Source organism: Mercenaria mercenaria, chromosome 13 (genome assembly GCF_021730395.1).
Source record: "Mercenaria mercenaria strain notata chromosome 13, MADL_Memer_1, whole genome shotgun sequence".
Lineage (NCBI taxonomy): Eukaryota > Metazoa > Mollusca > Bivalvia > Venerida > Veneridae > Mercenaria > Mercenaria mercenaria.
Window position 1 is genome coordinate 59,560,397 of NC_069373.1, and position 21,123 is coordinate 59,581,519.

Here is a 21,123-nt window from a genome sequence, read left to right on the forward strand (position 1 = left end):
ACCTTGTGACCTCTCTAGGGGCCATATTTTTCATGGGATCTGTATGAAAATTGGTCCAAATGTTCATCTTGATGATATCTAGGTCAAGTTCGAAACTGGGTAAACTGCGGTCAAAAACTAGGTCAGTGGGTCTAAAAATAGAAAAATCTTGTGACCTCTCTAGAGGCCATACTTTTGAATGGATCTTCATGAAAATTGGTCAGATTGTTCATCTTGATAATATCTAGGTCAGATTTGAAACTGGGTCACATGCGGTCAAAAACTAGGTCAGTAGGTCAAATAATAGAAAAACCTTGTGACCACTCTAGAGGCCATATTTTTCATGGGATCTATATGAAAGCTGGTCTGAATGTTCATCTTGATGATATCTAGGTCAAATTTGAAACCGGGTCAACTGAGGTCAAAAACTAGGTCACTAGGTCTAAACATAGAAAAACCTTTTGACCTCTCTAGAGGCCATATTTTTCAATGGATCTTCATGAAAATTTGTGAGAATGTTCACCTTGATGATATCTAGGTCGAGGCTGAAACTGGGTCACGTGTGGTCAAAAACTAGGTCAGTAGGTCTAAAAATAGAAAAAACCTTGTGACTTCTCTGGAGGCCATATTTTTCATGAGATCTTCATGAAAATTGGTGAGAATGTTCACCTTGATGATATCTAGGTCAGTTACAAAACTGGATCACATGCCTTCAAAAACTAGGTCATTATGTCAAATAATAGAAAAACCTTGTGACCTCTCTAGAGGTCATATTTTTCAATGGATCTTCATGAAAATTGGTCAGAATTTTTGTCTTGATGATATCTTGGTCAAGTTCAGAACTAGGTCACATGAGCTCAAAAACTAGGTCACTATGTCAAATAATAGAAAAAACGACGTCATACTCGGTTCTTTTGGGGATAGGTGAGTGATTCAGGACCATCATGGTCCTCTTGTTTTAAATAAATGTCTGATATAGTTTTGACGTCGAAGCGCCCCCTAGCGTCAACAATAAATTTGCATCTTTTTAGCGTTGAACGCTCATGATTTTGACAATTTTTATCCAATTTCACCAGTAAAACATTCATTGCACTCTACAGACATTCTATTTTATCACTGAAATTTTCAATGAATTTTAATAAATTGAAACGATATTCGGTGCAACCGACCACAAAAACCTTTCCTGACATCCGAAAATTTTGCCTCATCTGTAAGATAAAATAGCGAAAAAAGCATGATTTTAAACGGTGAATTTTTTTCATATTTCCACATTTTGTGCAACATTATAAACAAAATGATTAATGGAAAAAAATATGGGGGTCATCGCGTAAGATTTTTCGCTACACTTGTTTCAAATTAAATTTGTCATTAGATTTAAACTCGGTGTTACGTCATCAGACCGGGTTATTTTTAATATTGCAGTCAGCGCATAAATGTTTCGGCCAACTTATTTCTGAAGTCAGATGAAATACAAAAAAAAAAAAAAAATACACTCAAGTTGTTTCTTAAGGTTTCAATTGATATAACTTGTCCGAAAATAGACAATTAATAAATCACAGATAAAAATTGTCAAAATCATTTGTAGCGTTCAACCCTAAAAAGACGCAAATTTACTGTTGCCGCTAGGGGGCGCTTCGACGTCAAAACTATATCAGACTTTTATTTTAAATATGCATCATTTGAAAGGGGATGCATTATCGTTCAGTTATGCCAAAAATCATCACAATCTGAGATGGTGCCAAAATTTGTGAGGAAAGTAGCGAGCCACGTTAATATCCGCATGATGACCTGTTGGAGGCAAGTGACTGTGCAACTAATTTTCCTTCTCAATATACATTGACCAACAGGGCCTTTGATTTGTTGGTGAAAAACAGAAGAAGTCATTTATTGTTTTCTGTATATCATTTTAAGCTCATCTGAACTGTGTTCAGGGTGAGCTATTAGTATAGGTGGATAGTCCGGCGTCCATCACCCTGCATCAACATTATTACTTAAATGCATCTTCTCCTCTGAAACTATTAGTCTGTATGACACCAGACTTGGTCAGCAGCATCTTGGCATGGACCTCTGTCAAGTTTGGTTTACCTTGGCCCATTTTAGGGGCTACTAGAGCTAAAAATAGAAAACCCTTTAAAGAACCACATGATGGATCTTCATCAGACTTAGCATCATTATAAAGTCCTAGCATCATTATAAAGTCCTCTCCTAAATTTATACAAATGGTGGCACTTGGCCCCTTTTAAGGGCCACTTAGATTGAGTTATCTAAGCCAAATCAACTTCTACCATATTTTACAAATAAATTTTATTTGTGTTGTCATGGGAACAAAAATTCCAAAGTACCCATGCATCATGAAAATATAGAGGTGTATAGATAAAAGGTACATGATGAAAGCAAAAAGTTTACGGTCAGCGTTATTTTTCAGTAAAATCATTTTAAACTGTTCCTAAACATTAAAATGTATGATGTTTAGTAAGTGATACATATAATATGTTGCATTAGTGACTTGAAAAATACGCTACAATTGCACGACGACATCGTACTACTTTTCATGGCGTTCTTAACGTCACGTCTCAAAATGTCTTCAGTGACTTATGTAAAAGCATTGTAACTCTTGAAATAGTGAATATAATTACTTCATATTTGAAAGGGAAAAGAATGTTCTTCCTGAATATTTTGTTACTTCAATTTTGAAATAGTGAACATAATTACTTCATATTTGAAAGGGAAAAGAATGTTCTTCCTGAATATTTTGTTACTTTAATTTTGAAATAGTGAACATAATTATTTCATATTTGAAAGGGAAAAGAATGTTCTTCCTGAATATTTTGTTACTTCAATTTTGAAATAGTGAACATAATTACTTCATATTTGAAAGGGAAAAGAATGTTCTTCCTGAATATTTTGTTACTTCAATTTTGATACTTTGTCACTAATACAGGTTTTCTTGTGGAACGACACAAATATAGATCACTAGCTGTAGGGCAGTTGTGCATAATGCAACTTTGTCAGGATTTCTTCACTAGCTTCAGTCATTGTGCTTTAATTGTTCTTAATAATGATTGCATATACAAAGAAGCCAACAGATAGAAATGCATTATATTTAGATTAATTTACAACAACATAGTGCGGTGGTGCTGGTTCAATTTCAGTAATATGAGAGTTAGTGCCCTTAAATTGTTTTAAAATCATGTAATTCCAACTTAATGAGGTAGCCAATTAATAGAATTTCATTATACTCATAATTTATACAACATAATAGCACAGCAATGCATGATCAACTTCTGTCCAGATCTCTTCAGTAACTGCAGAGTTGCTTTAGAACCCACAAATTTCTACATTATTTTTTTAAGTTACATATCAACGGTATTAATCAAATGAGCCGTGCCATGGGAAAACCAACATAGTGGGTTTGCGACCAGCATGGATCCAGACCAGCTGCGCATCCGCGCAGTCTGGTCAGGATCCATGCTGTTCGCTAACGGTTTCTCTAATTGCAGTAGGCTTTAAAAGCGAACAGCATGGATCCTGACCAGACTGTGCAGATGCGCAGGCTGGTTTGGATCCATGCTGGTCGCAAACCCAATATGTTGGTTTTCTCATGGCACGGCTCAAATAGATTTAACCTTATTATACTTAGGATAAATATACAACAGCTTAGTTTGGTAACTAGGGTGGTCTGGTGGTCTAGTGATAACACACTTGACTGTCAATCCAGATGTCTGGGGTTCGAATCCAGGCACTGGAAAATTCTGTCTCCCACCAGACTAAGAGGTCACAGTACTGGTTCTTCCAAAAATGGCTTCACGTGTAGCAGTGCCTGTCTATTTGTAAAGAGCTAGGCTAAGTTAGTCAGACAGACTAATGTAATGAAAGTGGACATTCACTCTCTCTCTCTCTCTCTGGTCAGATTATTCTGTGTCTGTACTAGTAGAGGATAATTGGCGAACTATGTGGCTGCACTTGTATGTAAAGAGCCTTTGAACAAGTTTATCATGAGTAGGGCGCTATCTAAATCTGGTATAATAACCTCAGATTTATTGCCCTTTCTTTGTTTCATAATCCACAGGTAACAAGAAGCCAGTTGACAGAATTTCATTATACTTCAAATATACAACAGAAAAATGCAGTAGGGGTGGGGGATATAAATTTAACAAATTGCTTGTTAAATTTATTCTTTGGCTACTTTTGGCAGCCATGATAGGAAAAACAAGAGCTGTCTCCGTAGGATGACACATGCTCCCGATGGCACTTTGAATGAATAGTAATGGCCGATATTAAGAGTTTAGGACCTTTGACCTACGGAGCTGGGTCTTGCGCGCGACACATCGTCCTACTGTGTCACACATTCATGCATAGTTATTTTAAAATCCATGCATGAATGACAAAGATATGGACTGGACATGCCCATCAATGCACTATCATGAAAAATGATCTTTAATGTCTAAGTGTGACCTTGACCTTTGAGCTACGGACCTGGGTCTTGCATGTGACACATCGTCTTACTGTGGTACACATTTATGCCAAGTTATTTGAAAATCCATCCATCGATGACAAAGATATGGACCGGACACGCCCATCAATGCACTATCCTTTAACATCTAAGTGTGACCTTGACCTTTGAGCTACGAACCTGGGTCTTGCGCATGACAGGTCGTCTTACTGTGGTACACATTTATGCCAAGTTATTTGAAAATCCATCCATCGATGACAAAGATATGGACCGGACATGCCCATCAATGCACTATCCTTTAACGTCTAAGTGTGACCTTGACCTTTGAGCTACGAACCTGGGTCTTGCGCACTGCACGTCGTCTTACTGTGGTACACATTCATGCCAAGTTATTTGAAAATCCATCCATTGATGACAAAGATATGGACCGGACACGCCCATCAATGCACAATCCTTTAACGTCTAAGTGTGACCTTGACCTTTGAGCTACGGACCTGAGTCTTGCGCACTGCACGTCGTCTTACTGTGGTACACATTCATGCCAAGTTATTTGAAAATCCATCCATCGATGACAAAGATATGGACCGGACACGAAAATTGCGGACGGACCGACAGACTGACAGACCAACAGACAGACAGACGGTTCAAAAACTTCGGGGGCATAAAAATTTCTAAAACTACCTTAATGTTAAAGTTTTGAACAAAGTCATTTCTTGAACAAAATCTGAATAATAACCATCTATATGCCTATATTAGTGAAATACAGAATCCTGACACTGTACGACTGCTAATTTGAAATAAAGTTAAGATATCTTGACCAATATATTGTCATTATCAACAATGTTTTTCACTAGTAAACCAACATTTTTTGATACATATACAGTTTAATGACAGTTTTTATAAACAGTTACATTTAACAACAAAAACAATGGAAATAAGCACAATTAATATAATAGAGATTATAAGTTCTGACATGAAGTTTTATCTAAAGATCTGAAGTTCCAGAATCTTGTCCATGAAATGCCATATATAGGGGATTCTCTTGCTGGATTGTCTCTTTGGTTGGGGTACTTGGTACACTGAGAGAACTGCTGAAATGTCGGTATACAATAGCTTTCTTTTGCCTGAAATGAAGTACAGGTATAATGATATTCAAATTTAATATTGTGGAAGAAGGGGTGGATGTGGAGGAGGTCATGTTGGGTTATCTTCACACCAACTCAACTTTGATTGAATAAAGGTTCCCCTTTGGGCAATTATTTCAGGCATTGGAGAGCACCTTGGTAAAACTGACCTTCTGTAAGCCAGTTGGAAGGCTTCCTCACAAGAAGAATGCTACACAGCAGCAAGGGGCAAGTGATTCAGTCAACAACCTTAAGTGGCCATGAAAGATCCTGCTTTACAGAAGTTGCCCTGGACCTTGACTACATGGTGGAATGCTTAAGTTTGCTGTCACATTACCCTTTTTTTTTATTCAGGTTTTGATAAAAAGGAGCCATACAGTTAGATGGCTTGCAGAAAGTAGGAAGTCAAGTGGCACCTGAGGTCTTTTCTTTCAGTCATCATATGCTCATTAAATATAATTAATAAATGTTATGATTAGCACAGAAAATACAAATGTAGATGTCGAGCCTATATTCGAAGAATAGTCCAAGCTGTTGTACTTAACCTGGCGTCAGAATTGTCATCACACCTTGGTTAAAAGTTTTGCATGCAAGTTTGTATAGCTATCATTTAAAGACATATAGCTTTGAAACTTGTTTTCCTTTTCTAGGTCAAAAATCAACCTCACAGGATGAAGTCCCATAACTCTGACATGTATTTGGGAAAATTATGCTCCCTGTTGGACATGGTTAAAGTTTTCTTTGCAAGTTACTATGGACATGGTTAAAGTTACTATCTCCGAAACAAATGTAGATATTGAATTATGTGCCTTCGCAATTGAGTTTCTCATGGTCTGTAAAACTAGTTCATAGCATCAAGTCCCACAACTCTGACATGTATTTTGCAAAATTAAGTCCCCTTTTGAAATTTAAAACTTCTGGTTAGTTTTGCATGCAAGTAACTATCTCTAAAACTAATGCAGATTATACTAGCTTGAAACTTTATAGCTATTTAAACATTTAGGGTAATATTCTGTTTTCTATAGTCCAGCGTTTAATGTCTTATGCATCCACAGCTCTTGTTTAATATTAAATTATTTGGTTTTTTCCTGGTTATTTATAATTAAATTTGACATGCAAACAGTATGTGATATAATTACCTTCTCCTCCATACAAGCAGACTGAGTATAACGCCTGCCACCAGTACTACACCGACAATCACAAATATGTACCAGTGATTCTGTGTCCATGGCTGAAAAAAAAATCAGGCAAGGATTGAATTGCGCTTCAAAATATCTACATTTCTATATTTACTTCAGTTAGATAACAGAAAAAATTAAATACCAGGGTATATGACAATTATTTCGTCAGTTTGAAAGACCAAGCTTTTACACAATTTTCTCATACTGTGCACATAATTACCGATTGCTTTAATTAATTAATTTTAAATTATCATTTCTGTGATTGAGAAAAAAAATCAAAATTGGTATGTAAATGTGACAGTCACCTGTATTAGGCAGTAAATGTGACAGTCACCTGTATTAAGCAGTCAGAAAAGAGCTGCTTAAGACAGGTGACTGTCACATTTACATACCAGTTGAATTTAAGACAAGTTGAATTTAGATCAAAATGCCCATTTGAGAAGTTAGCTGACAGACTGCTTAAGGCAAGTGGCTGTTTAATACAGGTGACCAGTAAGGCAAGTTAGACTGTACTGAAATTATACCTTTCATCATTTTTGTTAAATTATATAATCTCAAACATGGAATGCACAAAATACATCAAATAATTAAAGTAGGTTTCCTTTGTGTTGAATTGGTACATTGTCAATTACAAGTATTAAAGCTACTTACAACACTTTCACTGTTTTTATGAGCAGCATTCAATCTGTTTGTTGCAGGCACATAGTTCTTGGTAGATGCTGTAGAAGTCAGCGTTTGTATTGCTTGAGAGTGAGTGAATTTAGACAATGGTAATGATAAAGTAGGTGTTACAGTTGAAGATGTACGTACAGAAGATGTTGATATTTTTGTTGAATGGGTTGAGCGTTTCACAGAAGTTGTAGAAGCAGCAGAGGTTTGAGATTGTTTAGTAGATGTACTTGTTATTGTAGAAGTTTCTGTTGAAGTTCGAGCTAGTGGTGTAGTAGATTTGCTTGTTGTGGGCATTGGAGCTGTAGATGTTGAAAAGCGTGAAGAAAGTGAAATTGGAGATTTGTGTACTGTTTGTCGAAGAGTCGATGAAGTTGTAGATAAGGTTGACTTAATCTGCTGTGTACAAAGTTTCCCTTGGTACCCTTTATTGCAGTTACATTTAAAAGACCCTGCTGTATTCACACACAAGCCATTCACACATGGTGAGTTCAAGCATTCGTTGATATCTTGTGTACATCTTGTACCATCAAAGCCACTTAGGCAAGAGCACCGGAATGAACCTGGTGTGTTTATGCAGTTGCCATGGTTGCATAGATTTGCTGACATGGAACATTCGTCCCTATCTCTGCAATCTGGACCTACAAATCCTGGATAACACATACATTTATAAGAGCCTATGGTGTTAACACACGCACTATTACTGTTACATGCATTTTTGTCACACTCATTCACATCCTGCGTGCAGCGCTCTCCTTGGTATCCAGCATTGCAATTGCACTTAAATGATCCTAAGGTATTAACACAGGTACCATTGTGACACAGTCCAGAAACCATGGAACACTCATCCATATCTTTGCAATTATTTGAATCAAATCCAGCATAGCATCGGCACGTGTAGTTTCCGTCTGATGTTGAATGACAGGTGCCCCCGTTCTGACAGGGATCAGACAAGCACGGGTCAGCTTGATGATTACATCGACTTCCTGTGAATCCCATGTAACAAGCGCAATGAAACGATCCCGGGGTATTGATGCATGTGCCATTGTTACACAGGTGACCATGGTGACTTGACTTTAAACATTCATTACGATCTGTGCAGTTTGGAGGCAAGAATCCTGGGTAACATGAACACGTATACCCAGGTGGTTTTGAAGAGGGAGAACAACCACTGTTAGGGCCACAAATACTACTGTCACATGTGACACTGCTTCCACTTGACATCTGCTTATCAAAAATAAAATAAAAGAAGTTAGAAGTGATATTTTTTTTCATTTCCCTGTTTTTGTTTTTCCTTTTCATCTGTGGAATTATGAGAGCTTTTCTACTCACAAAGGTGTTTGCATCATTGCCGATGTCACATCTTCGTTAGACTTTTGTGTGCAAGTACCTATCTCGTAACCATATATTGGACTGGAACTACACAAGGCTTTCTAGTCATCAAATGTACTGTCATAACCAAGTTTGATAACTCTTGGTTGAATTTATTTCTAATTATGGCCCTTTTTGTCTTAGAAAATTGATTTCAAGTTACAACTTCCTATCAAGCTGTATCACTGTAACAACTATATGTATTCGATTGAAAATTCACACAATGCTTCCCAGTTGTCAGACCTATGCATTTTGGATTGAAATGTTATGATTGACATAATAATATCTATTGTAATAAAATAATTAAAGTTACATAATTATGTCTTTCCAAGTTATGGCCCTTGTTCAACTTAGAAGCTGTCAAGTATTCAAGTACACTTTCTTATATGAACAGTTCTTGTGATGCAATGTTCTTTGTTCAGTTTTACTTAATTTATTACAACTACTACATGAATTAGAGTTTAATGTGGTCAGGAGACCAATGTCTTTTGACTCATGGGTAGTGAAAAATGTCAATTTTGTTTGTTCTAATTATGAAACTATTCAAAGAGAAAGAAACTTACCCCGAAGTTCAAAAAAAGAATGAGAATTGTGTAACTATCCATTTTCCTTTGCAGGTCACATCCATTTAGATTTTGTAAACCAAATGTAGATAGAACAGGGAAAGTGTCACAGATAATAGTGTTTACATTAGAGATGCAATTTTGTTGTGATTGATGCAAGCAGTATATATGTATATCAAATGGAGATATTACTACCTTTCATAAACAGTTGTTTAATCAGATAATTCATATGTTTAATCATATTTGATATCAGACACATGTTTTATATGGATAAATATATCATTACATGCACTTGTATTAGTCCGCGACTTTATCTACAATCTGCTCTCAACATGGTTACCTGATTCATGTTTGACCGTTCCAAGGCGGTATGTGCCCCACTGTGTTCCTTTATTTGTTCATTTTGTCCTAGTGTGTAGGGATCGTACCTTAAATTTTAAATTATGAAAAACAATAAAAAAAATCATGCTGGGTGCTTATTTATAACATTTCAGACCAAGTCCTTAGTCTTGAACTGATCATAATCTAAGTATGTTGTTTTAAGATTTTCTGAAACTTTTTATTCAATATCCATGTAGCCACACTTGCAGATAGTCATCGATAAATTTTTAATCCCCGATCAAATTGTTATAATTTGAACAATCTTGGTAGAGGGTCACACAAGGACCATTTGTGTAAAATTATTCTAAAATCGGACAAGCGGTTTCATACAAGAAGATTTTTAAAGTTTCCTCTATATACATATAGGGAAAAGTGACCAGGCCCTCTGGCGGCCATATTTTTTGACGAATCGGTATAATTTGAACAATCTTGGTAGAGGGTAGCATAAGGACCATTTGTGTGAAATTATTTCAAAATCGAACCATTGGTTTAGGGGAGATGTCGTTTGAAGTTTTTTTCTATTTTTAGCTCTGGCAGCCCCTATGTGCAACCAAGCGGAACCGTTTGAACAACTTTGGTAGAGGATCACCCAAGGAACATCATGGCCAAGTTTCATCAAAATCCATTCAGTGGTTTTGGAGTTGTTGTTTAAACACAAATGCTGAGATCGGATGACTTGACGCACGGATGACGGACACAGCGTGATTACAATACATCACCATGAGCACTTCGTGCTTAGGTGAGCTAAATTTGTTTGTTTGTTTGTTTTGGGTTTAACGCCGTTTTTCAACAGTATTTCAGTTATGTAACGGCGGGCAGTTTACCTAACCAGTGTTCCTGGATTCTGTACCAGTACAAACCTGTTCTCCGCAAGTAACTGCCAACTTCCCCACATGAATCAGAGGTGGAGGACTAATGATTTCAGACACAATGTCGTTTATCAAATAGTCACGGAGAACACTCTTAAGTTAAAAAGGGGCATAACTCTGTCAAAATTCAAATCAGAGTTATGGGGATTGTTTCTTCTGGTGCAGACTTTGATAACTATTTTAAATTTCAAGCTTTGATAGTAACAGAGATATTTGACTTTATCAAAAACTTTAACCAACGGCGATGCCGACACCGACCCTGGGGCAAGTGCAATAGCTCTTCTTTTTCTTCGAAAAGTCTTCAGTATTTAACCTGAAAATTGACATTATATACAGTTACTTCATTCTTCCTTTTAACTTGTGTCATACATTCTTCCTTTTAACTTGTGTCATGCTAGGTAAGATTATTATTTGAGTTATACCGGTACTATATCTATAGTCTGTTTGCTTAGTGTGAGTGTTGGTGGTGTGCATTGTCCTAGGTTAAGCTGGGGGAAGGCTGCTTTTTTGGAATGTGGCAATGCCTTGTTTTCTACTAGACAAACAAATATTTTCTACACAACAAATGGAAACTGAACTTTTTATACGGTTGCAGACTACTAAATTTATAAGGTTGGAGGGCACTAAATTTTATAAGGTTGTAAACCACTAAATTTTATAAGGTTGCAGAGTACTAAATTTTATAGGTTGCAGACTAGTAAATTTTATAAGGTTGCAGGGTACTAAATTTTAAAGGTTGCAGACTACTAAATTTTTTAGGGTGTGAGGTTACTAAATCTTTTAAGATTGCAGGGTACTAAATTTTAAAGGTTTCAGACTGCTAAATTTTTTAAGGTTGCAGGGTACTAAATTTTAAAGGTTGCACACTACTAAATTTTATAAGGTTAGAGAGTACTAAATTTTTTAGGTTGCAGACTACCAAATTTTATAAGGTTAGAGATTACTAAATTTTTTAGGTTGTAGACTACCAAATTTTATAAGGTTGCAGACTATTAAATTTTAAAAGGTTAGAGTGTACTTAATTTTATAGGTTGCAGACTATAGGGGAGGCTGACCAGGTGAGGGTTATGTTGATAATAAATATTGATGGAAAATAAAAATTGAAAAAAAAATTGTTGGGGAGGGGATGCATGATCGTGGTGGTGGGGGTGACTGGATGGAGGAGCGAGGTGGGGGAGGGTACAACTTTGCATGTTGATAAATATTCATGGAAGGTTTAAGGTTTAAAAAAAATGTAGGGAGGGGGTGGGGGGAATGGGGTGTTACCAGGGTGGTGGGGTTGACTGGGTGTAGGTACACAACTTCACATGTTGGTAATAAATGTTCAAGAAGTTTAATGAAATTCTGTTGTTGTTTTTTGGGTTTAACGCCGTTTTTCAACAGTATTTCAGTCATGTAACGGCGAGCAGTTAACCTAACCAGTGTTCCTGGATTCTGTACCAGTACAAACCTGTTCTCTGCAAGTAACTGCCAACTTCCCTAATGAAATTCTACCAATTGGTTAGTTTGTTATGTATAAATATGTGGATTTTTAAACAATTAAAGGGCAATAACTCTAAAGTTACTAAAGAGATCCTGATGAAATTGTGTATGCATAACCACATTATGGTGATCTAAATTCAGTTTAAGTTTCATAGTTCTAGGTCAAATATGTCACAAGTTATGAAGCAGAAATTGCCATATTTATACTACCCTATATAGTTTACACTAGAAACTACTAAGGGCCTTAACTCTGGTGTTACTTGAGCAATCTGACTGAAACTTGGCGGGCAGCATTTCCCTATAGTGGTGAACATGTATATGAAGTTTTTTTTAAATATTCCAAACCACTTCCTAGATATGGCTCTGGACGGGCAGAAGGACGGACAGTGCCAAAACTATATCCCTCCGCCTTCAGCAGGGGGATAATGACCCACTTTCAAACTTTACTAGATTAGGCAAATCATTCTAATCATGTTTCATGTAGAAAAATAATATGGCCTCTGTTGAGTTAGCAAGGTTTTTCTATGATGTGACCTAGTTTCTGACATTTAAAAATTGACTTCATTTTTAACTTGAACAAGAGGACAAATATACTAACCACGTTTCATGAAGGTTATGTAGCAAATACGGCCTCTAGAGTGTAAACTAGGATTTTCTACAATTTGGCTTATAACCTTTTGAACAAAAGATAACCCTGTTTCAAACCTGACATAGAAACAAACATTCTGATCAGTTTTTCATGTACATTCTTCGTAAGTTTTTTTTAAAGACTGCCAAAGCAATGTGGCCTCTTTTGTGTAAATATGACAATGTTTGACAAATTCAAGGCCATACATCTAAAATAAGTTTATTAGAGCATTCTTGGGCATTATCAAACAACTGTTCAAGATCTTATGGACAAATAAATTCTGTGCAAGTTTTATTAAGATTTCCAAAGAAATGAGGCCTCTAATGTGACCAAAATCGAAATGCTGGCAAATACAAGATACCTGATTTTTTTATTTTTTTTATTTGGGTTTTACGGCGCACCAACACAGTATAGGTTATATGGCGCCAAACAGGACTACAAATTTTGGTTTCACATCTTATTTACATCGAAATAAAAACATGAGGTATGGAATCAAAATTTGCATACCTGCTGGAATCACAGTTACAGCAAAACCAAGTGTTAAGACCCTATTAGTCGCCTCTTATGATCATGCAAGGGTAAGACTGTGGTTCCAATTCTTCTCATACACAGATCGTCCCAGAACCACATGGGGCACAAGATATCTGAAGTCACTGTATCAATTATAAAACTTTTCCTAAGTCAAGGGCCTTAACTCTGGTGCAATATTGTCTATTATTTGAACAGTCCAACCACCTAATGACATATGCATTAATTGTCAGTTTGATATAGATTGCTCAAGAAATATAAACATTGATTGTTGAATGAGAGAGTACATTTTAACCTTTACCCTGCTAAATTTCTAAAATGGACCAGTCCATCATTCAATTTAAGCAATACCATTTATTATTCGAAGGGGTGTTCATTGAAAATTTACTGACTGAATACCGAACAGTGCAGACCATGATCAGCCGGCACGGATGTGCAGGTTAATTTTGGTCTGCACTGGTTGCAAAGGCAAAATCACTTGAAAATCAGAATCAGCTTGAAGTCTGACTAACTCAAGGGCTATAATTCTGATGTTACTACACACAGCTTTAAATTTTGTATTTCGGTCCAGATTGTTGAAATATCCCTATATCTATTAAATGGAGATGTAAAACTGGAAATTGTATTGGAGTCAAAAGAAACACTCATCTATTTGAATATTTTCATATCAAAAGGTGGTAATTAAACACTTTTATTAAATACATTCTAACAATAATCATGGACCTTTTTGTCCCTTAAACAAATCTCTAACAGAATATACAACAAGTGAAAAATGTCAAAAAATATGTTGCTTAAATGAGACCACCTTTAAAATGTAATACCGATTTTCCATATCACTCATTGTATAAAATAATTGATACATGCTAAATTGCTTGTCTTCAAAACAGCTTAACATAAATTACATTGTTTTATCTCTAGTCTTTTATTCTGAAATGTATCAGTATCCAGACTGTAAACACTGACCTAATCAGTATCAATTTCTGGAAATATCTAAAAATACAGCATGTTCAAAATAATAACGTATCATTCACATACTAGATAATAAAACATTTAATTACAAGCACTAAGTAAAAATTATTTGAGCAGAAATTTCAAAGAACAAAACATTAAAATTTACAAAGTTGAAGCTTCTTAGAAAACAAAAAAAAACTAGAGATGCTTTTGAGAAAAGCGCATGGCTCCCACAACTGCCTAATCATCTAAATAGTAAGTCAGTCTTTATTTACTGTTTACTTAATCCACATGTGCATGCACTTTCCTGACACCAAAAGGACACCTATACTTCTAGTAGTATAGGCACCGGTTTAGGGGTAAAACTGCAAAAGAAATCCGAGTGTTTTTGGTAAATCAAGGGCCATAATTCCAAAGTGCCTAGGCCAATTTGGCTAGTTATTGTACTTGGCCGAGCACTTATTGGCAGACACATTTTGTTGAAGTTTGGTGAAGATCAGATGAGAAATGTTCGACTTAGAGTGCGGACAAGCTTTGTGACAGACAGACACACAGACAGACAGACACACAGACTGGAGCAAATCAATATGTCTCCCACACAACTGTGTGGTGGGAGACATAATAATTTAATACACCAAAAACTATTTTGGGAAAAGATCTTAAAAGTACAAATAAAAGTATGATAAACAAGGTGAAGTGTACCAAAATTCAAACTGTTTATTATCATTTAAATTTGGTCAAAGTTCAAGACATGGTCATCAATTTCTTAAGAGTGAATGGTAGGGTTAGAAATTCATATTTTGTTACCTTGATTGGTATCTTTCGACCCTGAAGATAGCCAGCCAGCCAGACAGACAGACATACTGACACAAACTTAAGGTAAGTCATGCTGTTTTAAGTTAACAGTGCAAAAATCATTATAAAGGGTAGGACAGACACTACACATTACTCTCTATGTGTACAAAATATTTATGTTTTATATGAATATAAAATATAACATTTAACTCTTAATCAACCAAATCAGTATTTATTTCATCTTGATTTAAAATGAAATTTTAAGTTATGTAACGACACAACATAAAACTGTAAAATAAATTCTGATTACAAGAAAACATGATTGTAGGATTCAGCATCAATAAATTTGTTATCTCATGATTTATTTTTGATAATTATAAAATTCTTGACTACACAAAGTATAAAATCTTCATAAAATTATAAACTCCAGAAAAACTACAAATATATAGCTGAACTCTGAGGCTAAAATTACTATGCAAAGTCAGATTTCAATTTCATCAAGAGTTTAAACAATGCTGCTAACATACAGAAGGTCCAAACTTCTACCCAGGTGCCCAGCCATACCTGTAATAATGTCTGGAAGAGCACCTGGGATCCTAGCCTGGGAATCCAGTCTGACAATTTCTTACTTTTTTTACTACCTGCAAATTGACAGCCTGGGGAAACCGAAATATACGGGTGTATGATAAAGAACAATAACAGTTGAAAGCAATACTCCATGGCTAAAATAGAAACGGAATTCTCACGGAAAAGACAAACCGGAATCATAAACTTTCGAAGGTTTCCGAACATTTCTGGGCCAAAGATAAATACCACTTTGTACCTCCTACAGCTTTTCCAGCAAGTTGTGGAACAGTTTTTAAATATGTCAGAATTAACTTAAATGTGCGTCATAGCTATCAAATTGTAAGATATTATATTAGTGACTGTGCAGACCTAGTGATCTACAAAAACTGCCGATATTTCGCTTTAAACAAGTGCAAATATGATCACATGTTAATTAGGCTTTTTATTGAAAATCGATAACCAGTAGTTACATGGAAACTCCTTCTGATTTACCCAGGCGTTGATAATATCAGAAACTAGATGAATGCCAATTAACACTAATTAGCGCAAATTAAGTGGGATCTTTACTACATAGATGTTAGGTATACATTTTCTTCTGACAAAGCACGAATATTATTAACAGCTTCACAGCTGGAAAGTCACCATATGGCTGCCTAAGTCTAAGTTGGTAATCAACTCTATCCACTATTATGAAGAATCTTATTTTCTATGGATCTCTGATAATGGAAAAACAAGCAAATTCGATGAATTGGAATCCCCCGCCGAAAGGGTCAGAGTTGAGGAACGGCAAAAAAATATATCCAGCAAAAAGTTAAGAATGTTACCAAGAAGCAAATAATTTCATTAGTCAAAATCAAATTAAAAGAAAATGAATGGTTAGTTTGAGTGGGGCTGGGTGGGGTGGGGTGAGGATACAACAGTTTACATGTTGATTATAAATATTGATAGAAAATGAAAAATTAAACAAGAGGACCATGATGGTCCTGAATCGCTCACCTCTTCCCACATGACCCAGTTGATAAACATTCAGACCAACTTTCATACAGATCCCACGAAAAATATGGCCTCTAGAGAGGTCACAACGTTTTTTCATTATTTGACCTACTGACCTACTTTTTGAAGGCACGTGACCCAGTTTCGAACTTGACCTAGATATCATCAAGATGAACATTCTGACCAATTTTCATGAAGATCCATTCACAAATATGGCCTCTAGAGATGTCACAAGGTTTTTCTATTTTTAGACCAACTGCCCTAGTTTTTGACCGCACATGACCCTGTTTCGAACTTGAGCTAGATATCATCAAGATGAACATTCTGACCAATTTTCATGAAGATCTTGTGAAATATATGGCCTCTAGAGAGGTCACAAGGTTTTTCTATTTTTAGACCTACTGACCTAGTTTTTGACGGCACGTGACCCAGTTTCGAACTTGACCTAGATATCATCAAGGTGAAGATATCAGACCAACTTTCATACAGATCCCATATAAAATATGGCCTTTAGAGAGGTCACAAGGTTTTTCTATTATTTGACCTACAGGCTTTCCAGTGACTTTTGAAGAAAAAATAGGAGAAAAGTAGGAGCCTCTAACATAAAAAAGTAGGAGAAAAGTAGGAGGAAAGTAGGAATCAGATCATTAAAAGTAGGATCTTGTAACGGTCAACTTACCATTTGATCTTCTAATTACTCACATGTGCCATCATGTAAACACTTGAAATGAACTCATTCTTTGGTGTATGAAGCTGTTTTCATTCTCATCAGGTTCTGAAGTCAATGGAAGTGCTGCCATCAACCTAAAATTTTTTTTTCATTTTATTATTCAAACTGAACATTTTTACATATCATAAATCACAATGTTATATAAAAGCTACTGTTCTAGGGAGATATATTGAAAACTTTAAGCATTATGTTTCACAACTGGGCCTTAATACTATGCCTGAAAAGTTCTTTGAAACATATAGATTTTGTCCAAAAATAAGCCAAGTGTTTTCTGCTCATCTTCCCTAGAACAGTCTAGTTAATCTAGACAGTACAAAGTGATTATGTGTAGCTCTTTATATAATTACAGGCAATGGTATTATTAAAGGCACTATAAGCCACAAAGCATCTAAATGATACAGCAAAGTAAAGTATCATGCATTAGCAATAACATTTTCTAAAATGCAAGGTCAAGTAGATTTTAAAATGTTAGCTGAAAACATTGACATACAAGTACTAATCTAATACTAAAACAACCAAACATGTATTTTCTACATCTAGCAAGCCATGCCCCATTTTAAAAATAACCCTAAATGATGGACTTAGCAGATATGAATGTTGTGCACTGTATTAATATATTGTTAACATCAGTTTGCAATACATATAATATTCCTATACATGATTGTGTCACACCATATTAAAGCTATATAACCAAGAGCTGGTTTTGTGGCTTATCCTCTCTCTGTATAGTCAATTTCCTTTCTTGTTTGATTTACTTGAGTCCAATGATGTTTTCTGTTTGTACATAAAATTGTCAAGCATCTTTTGCCGCTTGCAATCAATGTCTTGCCTTTTTTCTCTGCAACATTCCAAAGCATCACCAACCTTATCAAGGTTTGATTTGGCAACCTGTAACAATCCTTGTGCTATGTCTAATTCCTGGAAGTCTTTCTTCTTTATTGCTTCAGAAAGTCTATTATTTGCTTCTGCAAAGACATGCTTTGCTTTTGACAGATCATCCTTTAACTGCTGTTCACTCTTCTTTACTTCTTTTTCTTTTTTCCCCTAATTTTCGTTTTCTTTCTTCATTCAGCTTCAGTGACTGCTGTTCTTTTTCTCTTTGTTCTTTCAATGCTTGTTTTTTACTTTCAGTCAATCTAAATTCAGCTTTTTCTGTCTCAATTCTATCCTTATACTTCTGATAGGACTTGGCAACAGAAGACTGTAGATCTTTGGTCATTGGAATGTCTGTGACCTTACCCTTGTACATACCAACAGCATCCCTAGTCAACCTGAGGCCATTCAGGGATTCTTCAGACAATAGTGTTCTTTCATTAGTTAACAGTTTCTTATTGATAGACAGACTTCTTTCGACATCTGCATTCCCATGACTTATGCACAAACAGCTTATCACTAACTTTCTCAGATTTTTATACTTTAGACGACCTGATGGTGTTTTCCTGCTCAAGACATAGCCCCAATAATGATCTATTCTATCAATCTCATCCTGGTCATTATATATCTTGCTATCTGGAATATCATCTGCTCTATACAACTTCCATTCATCCCTGATTAAAGGAACTTCTTCTTTTGAAATACCTGGCAGAGTCTCTGATAGCCTTTTCAAGTGTTTAAAGGCACTTTCCTGCTCTCTTACTTCTGGATGTAAACACTGAATATTTTTACCAAAGCAACATCAACCGGAAGCTTTTTAGCCAAGTAACTTGTTACTTCTTGATAAAATTTCCTCATGTCATATTGCAGACTTTTCTGCTTTCCTGAGTCAAGCTTAGATAACGTCTTCTCAGTGTCACTACCAACTTCCATCTCTTTCAAATCAAGACAGTTGTTCAGATCTTTCACATCTAATTTAACCAGTTTAGACCCGATGGCATCTGCAACAATGTCATGTTTGACAAATCTAAGCATCAATGTCCTAATAAGGTCACAGGCTTCTGAATACAACATGTGAATTAGAGGCTCTTGCTTTTGGAACATGATCAAAAATCTTTCAAAGACTGGCCCCACACTAATAAGAAACTGAATCTGTGCTAGAATTTCTTTGGACTTCAGCTTTTCACAAATCCTGAGGTACCTAGAATTCTTCTTCAGATACTTGTCAGTTCCTTGATCTTTACTAATCTGTGGTAGCACTTTCAAGAAATATCTACTAGAACCCTCCCAATGCTTGAGTAGTCTTCCAAGAGCGGGTATCAATGTCAGCCACCTACACTGAACGTGTCTTACAAACTTGTTTTCATCAAGATTAAGGTCTTCCAGCACTGCAGCATAATCTTCTCTCTGACAGGTGTGTGATTTAAACCACTGAAAGAGGTCGATGGCTAATTCCTCTGCATCCTCACCATAGACATTAAGACCTTTTCTGAATCCATTGTGAACAGCATGTATAGAACATGGAACAAATTCAGTAAGTTCAGGTAGACCGAGAGAAGCTTTATGTGTATTGACATGGTTCCAAACAGTCTTATTAACATTGGGACCATCACTCCCAAGTGATACTAATAAATCTAAAGGTATCTGATAAGGTGTTTCATTCAAAGTATCAATTAAAGCCTGTCCTACATCAACACCTTTGGCATGACCAAACAGTTCACTCTTTAAAAACATAGTGCTTATTTCACCTTTCTCTTCATTCCAAAACCTGATTAATATATCACATTGTTTCATATTTTGGACTGTACCAGTTTCATCAAACTGAATTGTATATGGTATCTTATCAGTTGCTATTTTATTTGCTATAGTCTGTCTAAAATAAGGACCAAGCCCATCTGATATCATATATGATACTTTTGATTTACTCATTGTAAAGTCCTTTGCCACAGAGCTACCTGGGAACATGCTTTGGAATAACTCTGGTGTCCCATCACAAGAACTGTATGTGTAACCACTAGCTGCTACTTTAAACGCCCACAGTGTCTCTGCTTTACAAACTTGCTCCTTATGGGATAATGACTGGAGCTGAATGATTGAAGATTTTTTCTCGGTATCACCTCCTCCTTGAGAAGTACTTGCAACAACATGCTCTGTTTTTCAACAAAGAACTTCTTCTGGGAGCATGAATTTCTTAATTTCATATTATCTTTGTGCTTTTGTCCATCAGCATGGTTCATAAGTTGCCCAACACCAGTATTGGAACATGAAATTGATTTATCACAAATAAAGCAGAAGCCATTCAAGTTAGATGACGAATCCTTTCTACACCACTGATTAAGTTTGTGTCCATTTTTATCAATCTTATTAAGCCAAGAAGCATTAAAATGAGTCTTTCCACCTGGCATAGTTAGTATCTATGTTAAAGGATGTTAGTTTATCTTTGGTACATCTAGACTGTTAGTTGACACCTGCAAAATATATCAAGTTAGCTCAGCTACTACAAGCATTAATGTTTGCAGCTGATACTTCAAAGCTCAAATGTTTTCTTAAAACATTTTCAGTGGCTTAGAAATATTTTCATGTAATTATACATCAAAATATAAATTACATTTGAGAGAAGTACCAGTAGCAAACTGATCAGGTTAAGGCATCCCAGCACTGCTACAACAAATTCTTATCCGGCTTAGCCAGATAGAATTATAGTTGGTCACTACAGTTATGTTCTACCTTAACCTATGCTTAGAGTGAACAGAAACATTATAATGCACTTTGAAATAGTGAAATTCAGATCACAATATTTTTTGTTTTAAAAGATGTCTTTAGAAAATTGGGTCTAAGTCAAAGTACAGTGTATCATTTCTGTTCACCCAATTCCCTCAGTTTGCACATCATTGGGAAAGAGTTACAGTGCACAGCAATCATATCTGTTAGCCTACTTGTGTTCAAATGTGTATCTCTTTACCTTTAGAAGACAATATTTGCTGGA

At 35.8% G+C, this 21,123-nt stretch overlaps 2 protein-coding genes across 2 annotated transcripts in view; both read right to left on the minus strand.

Moving 5' to 3' along the window:
- Window positions 1-5,161: 5,161 nt before the first annotated feature.
- LOC123529413 (neurogenic locus notch homolog protein 3-like) lies at window positions 5,162-9,492 on the minus strand. The gene is made up of 4 exons (XM_053521971.1): window positions 9,341-9,492; window positions 7,389-8,630; window positions 6,696-6,787; window positions 5,162-5,556 (listed from the first exon to the last, which is right to left on the minus strand). The coding sequence occupies exons 1-4, from the start codon at window positions 9,380-9,382 to the stop codon at window positions 5,418-5,420; spliced, it is 1,515 nt and encodes a 504-aa protein (XP_053377946.1). The 5' UTR covers window positions 9,383-9,492; the 3' UTR covers window positions 5,162-5,417.
- A 4,385-nt stretch (window positions 9,493-13,877) lies between these two features.
- Window positions 13,878-21,123, minus strand: part of LOC123528633 (serine/threonine-protein kinase TBK1-like) — a 49,079-nt gene continuing 41,833 nt past the window's right edge. Inside the window, exon 19 of the transcript XR_008366819.1 lies at window positions 13,878-17,078. The gene's annotated coding sequence lies outside the window, so the exon portion shown is untranslated. The remainder of the gene's footprint in view (window positions 17,079-21,123) is intronic.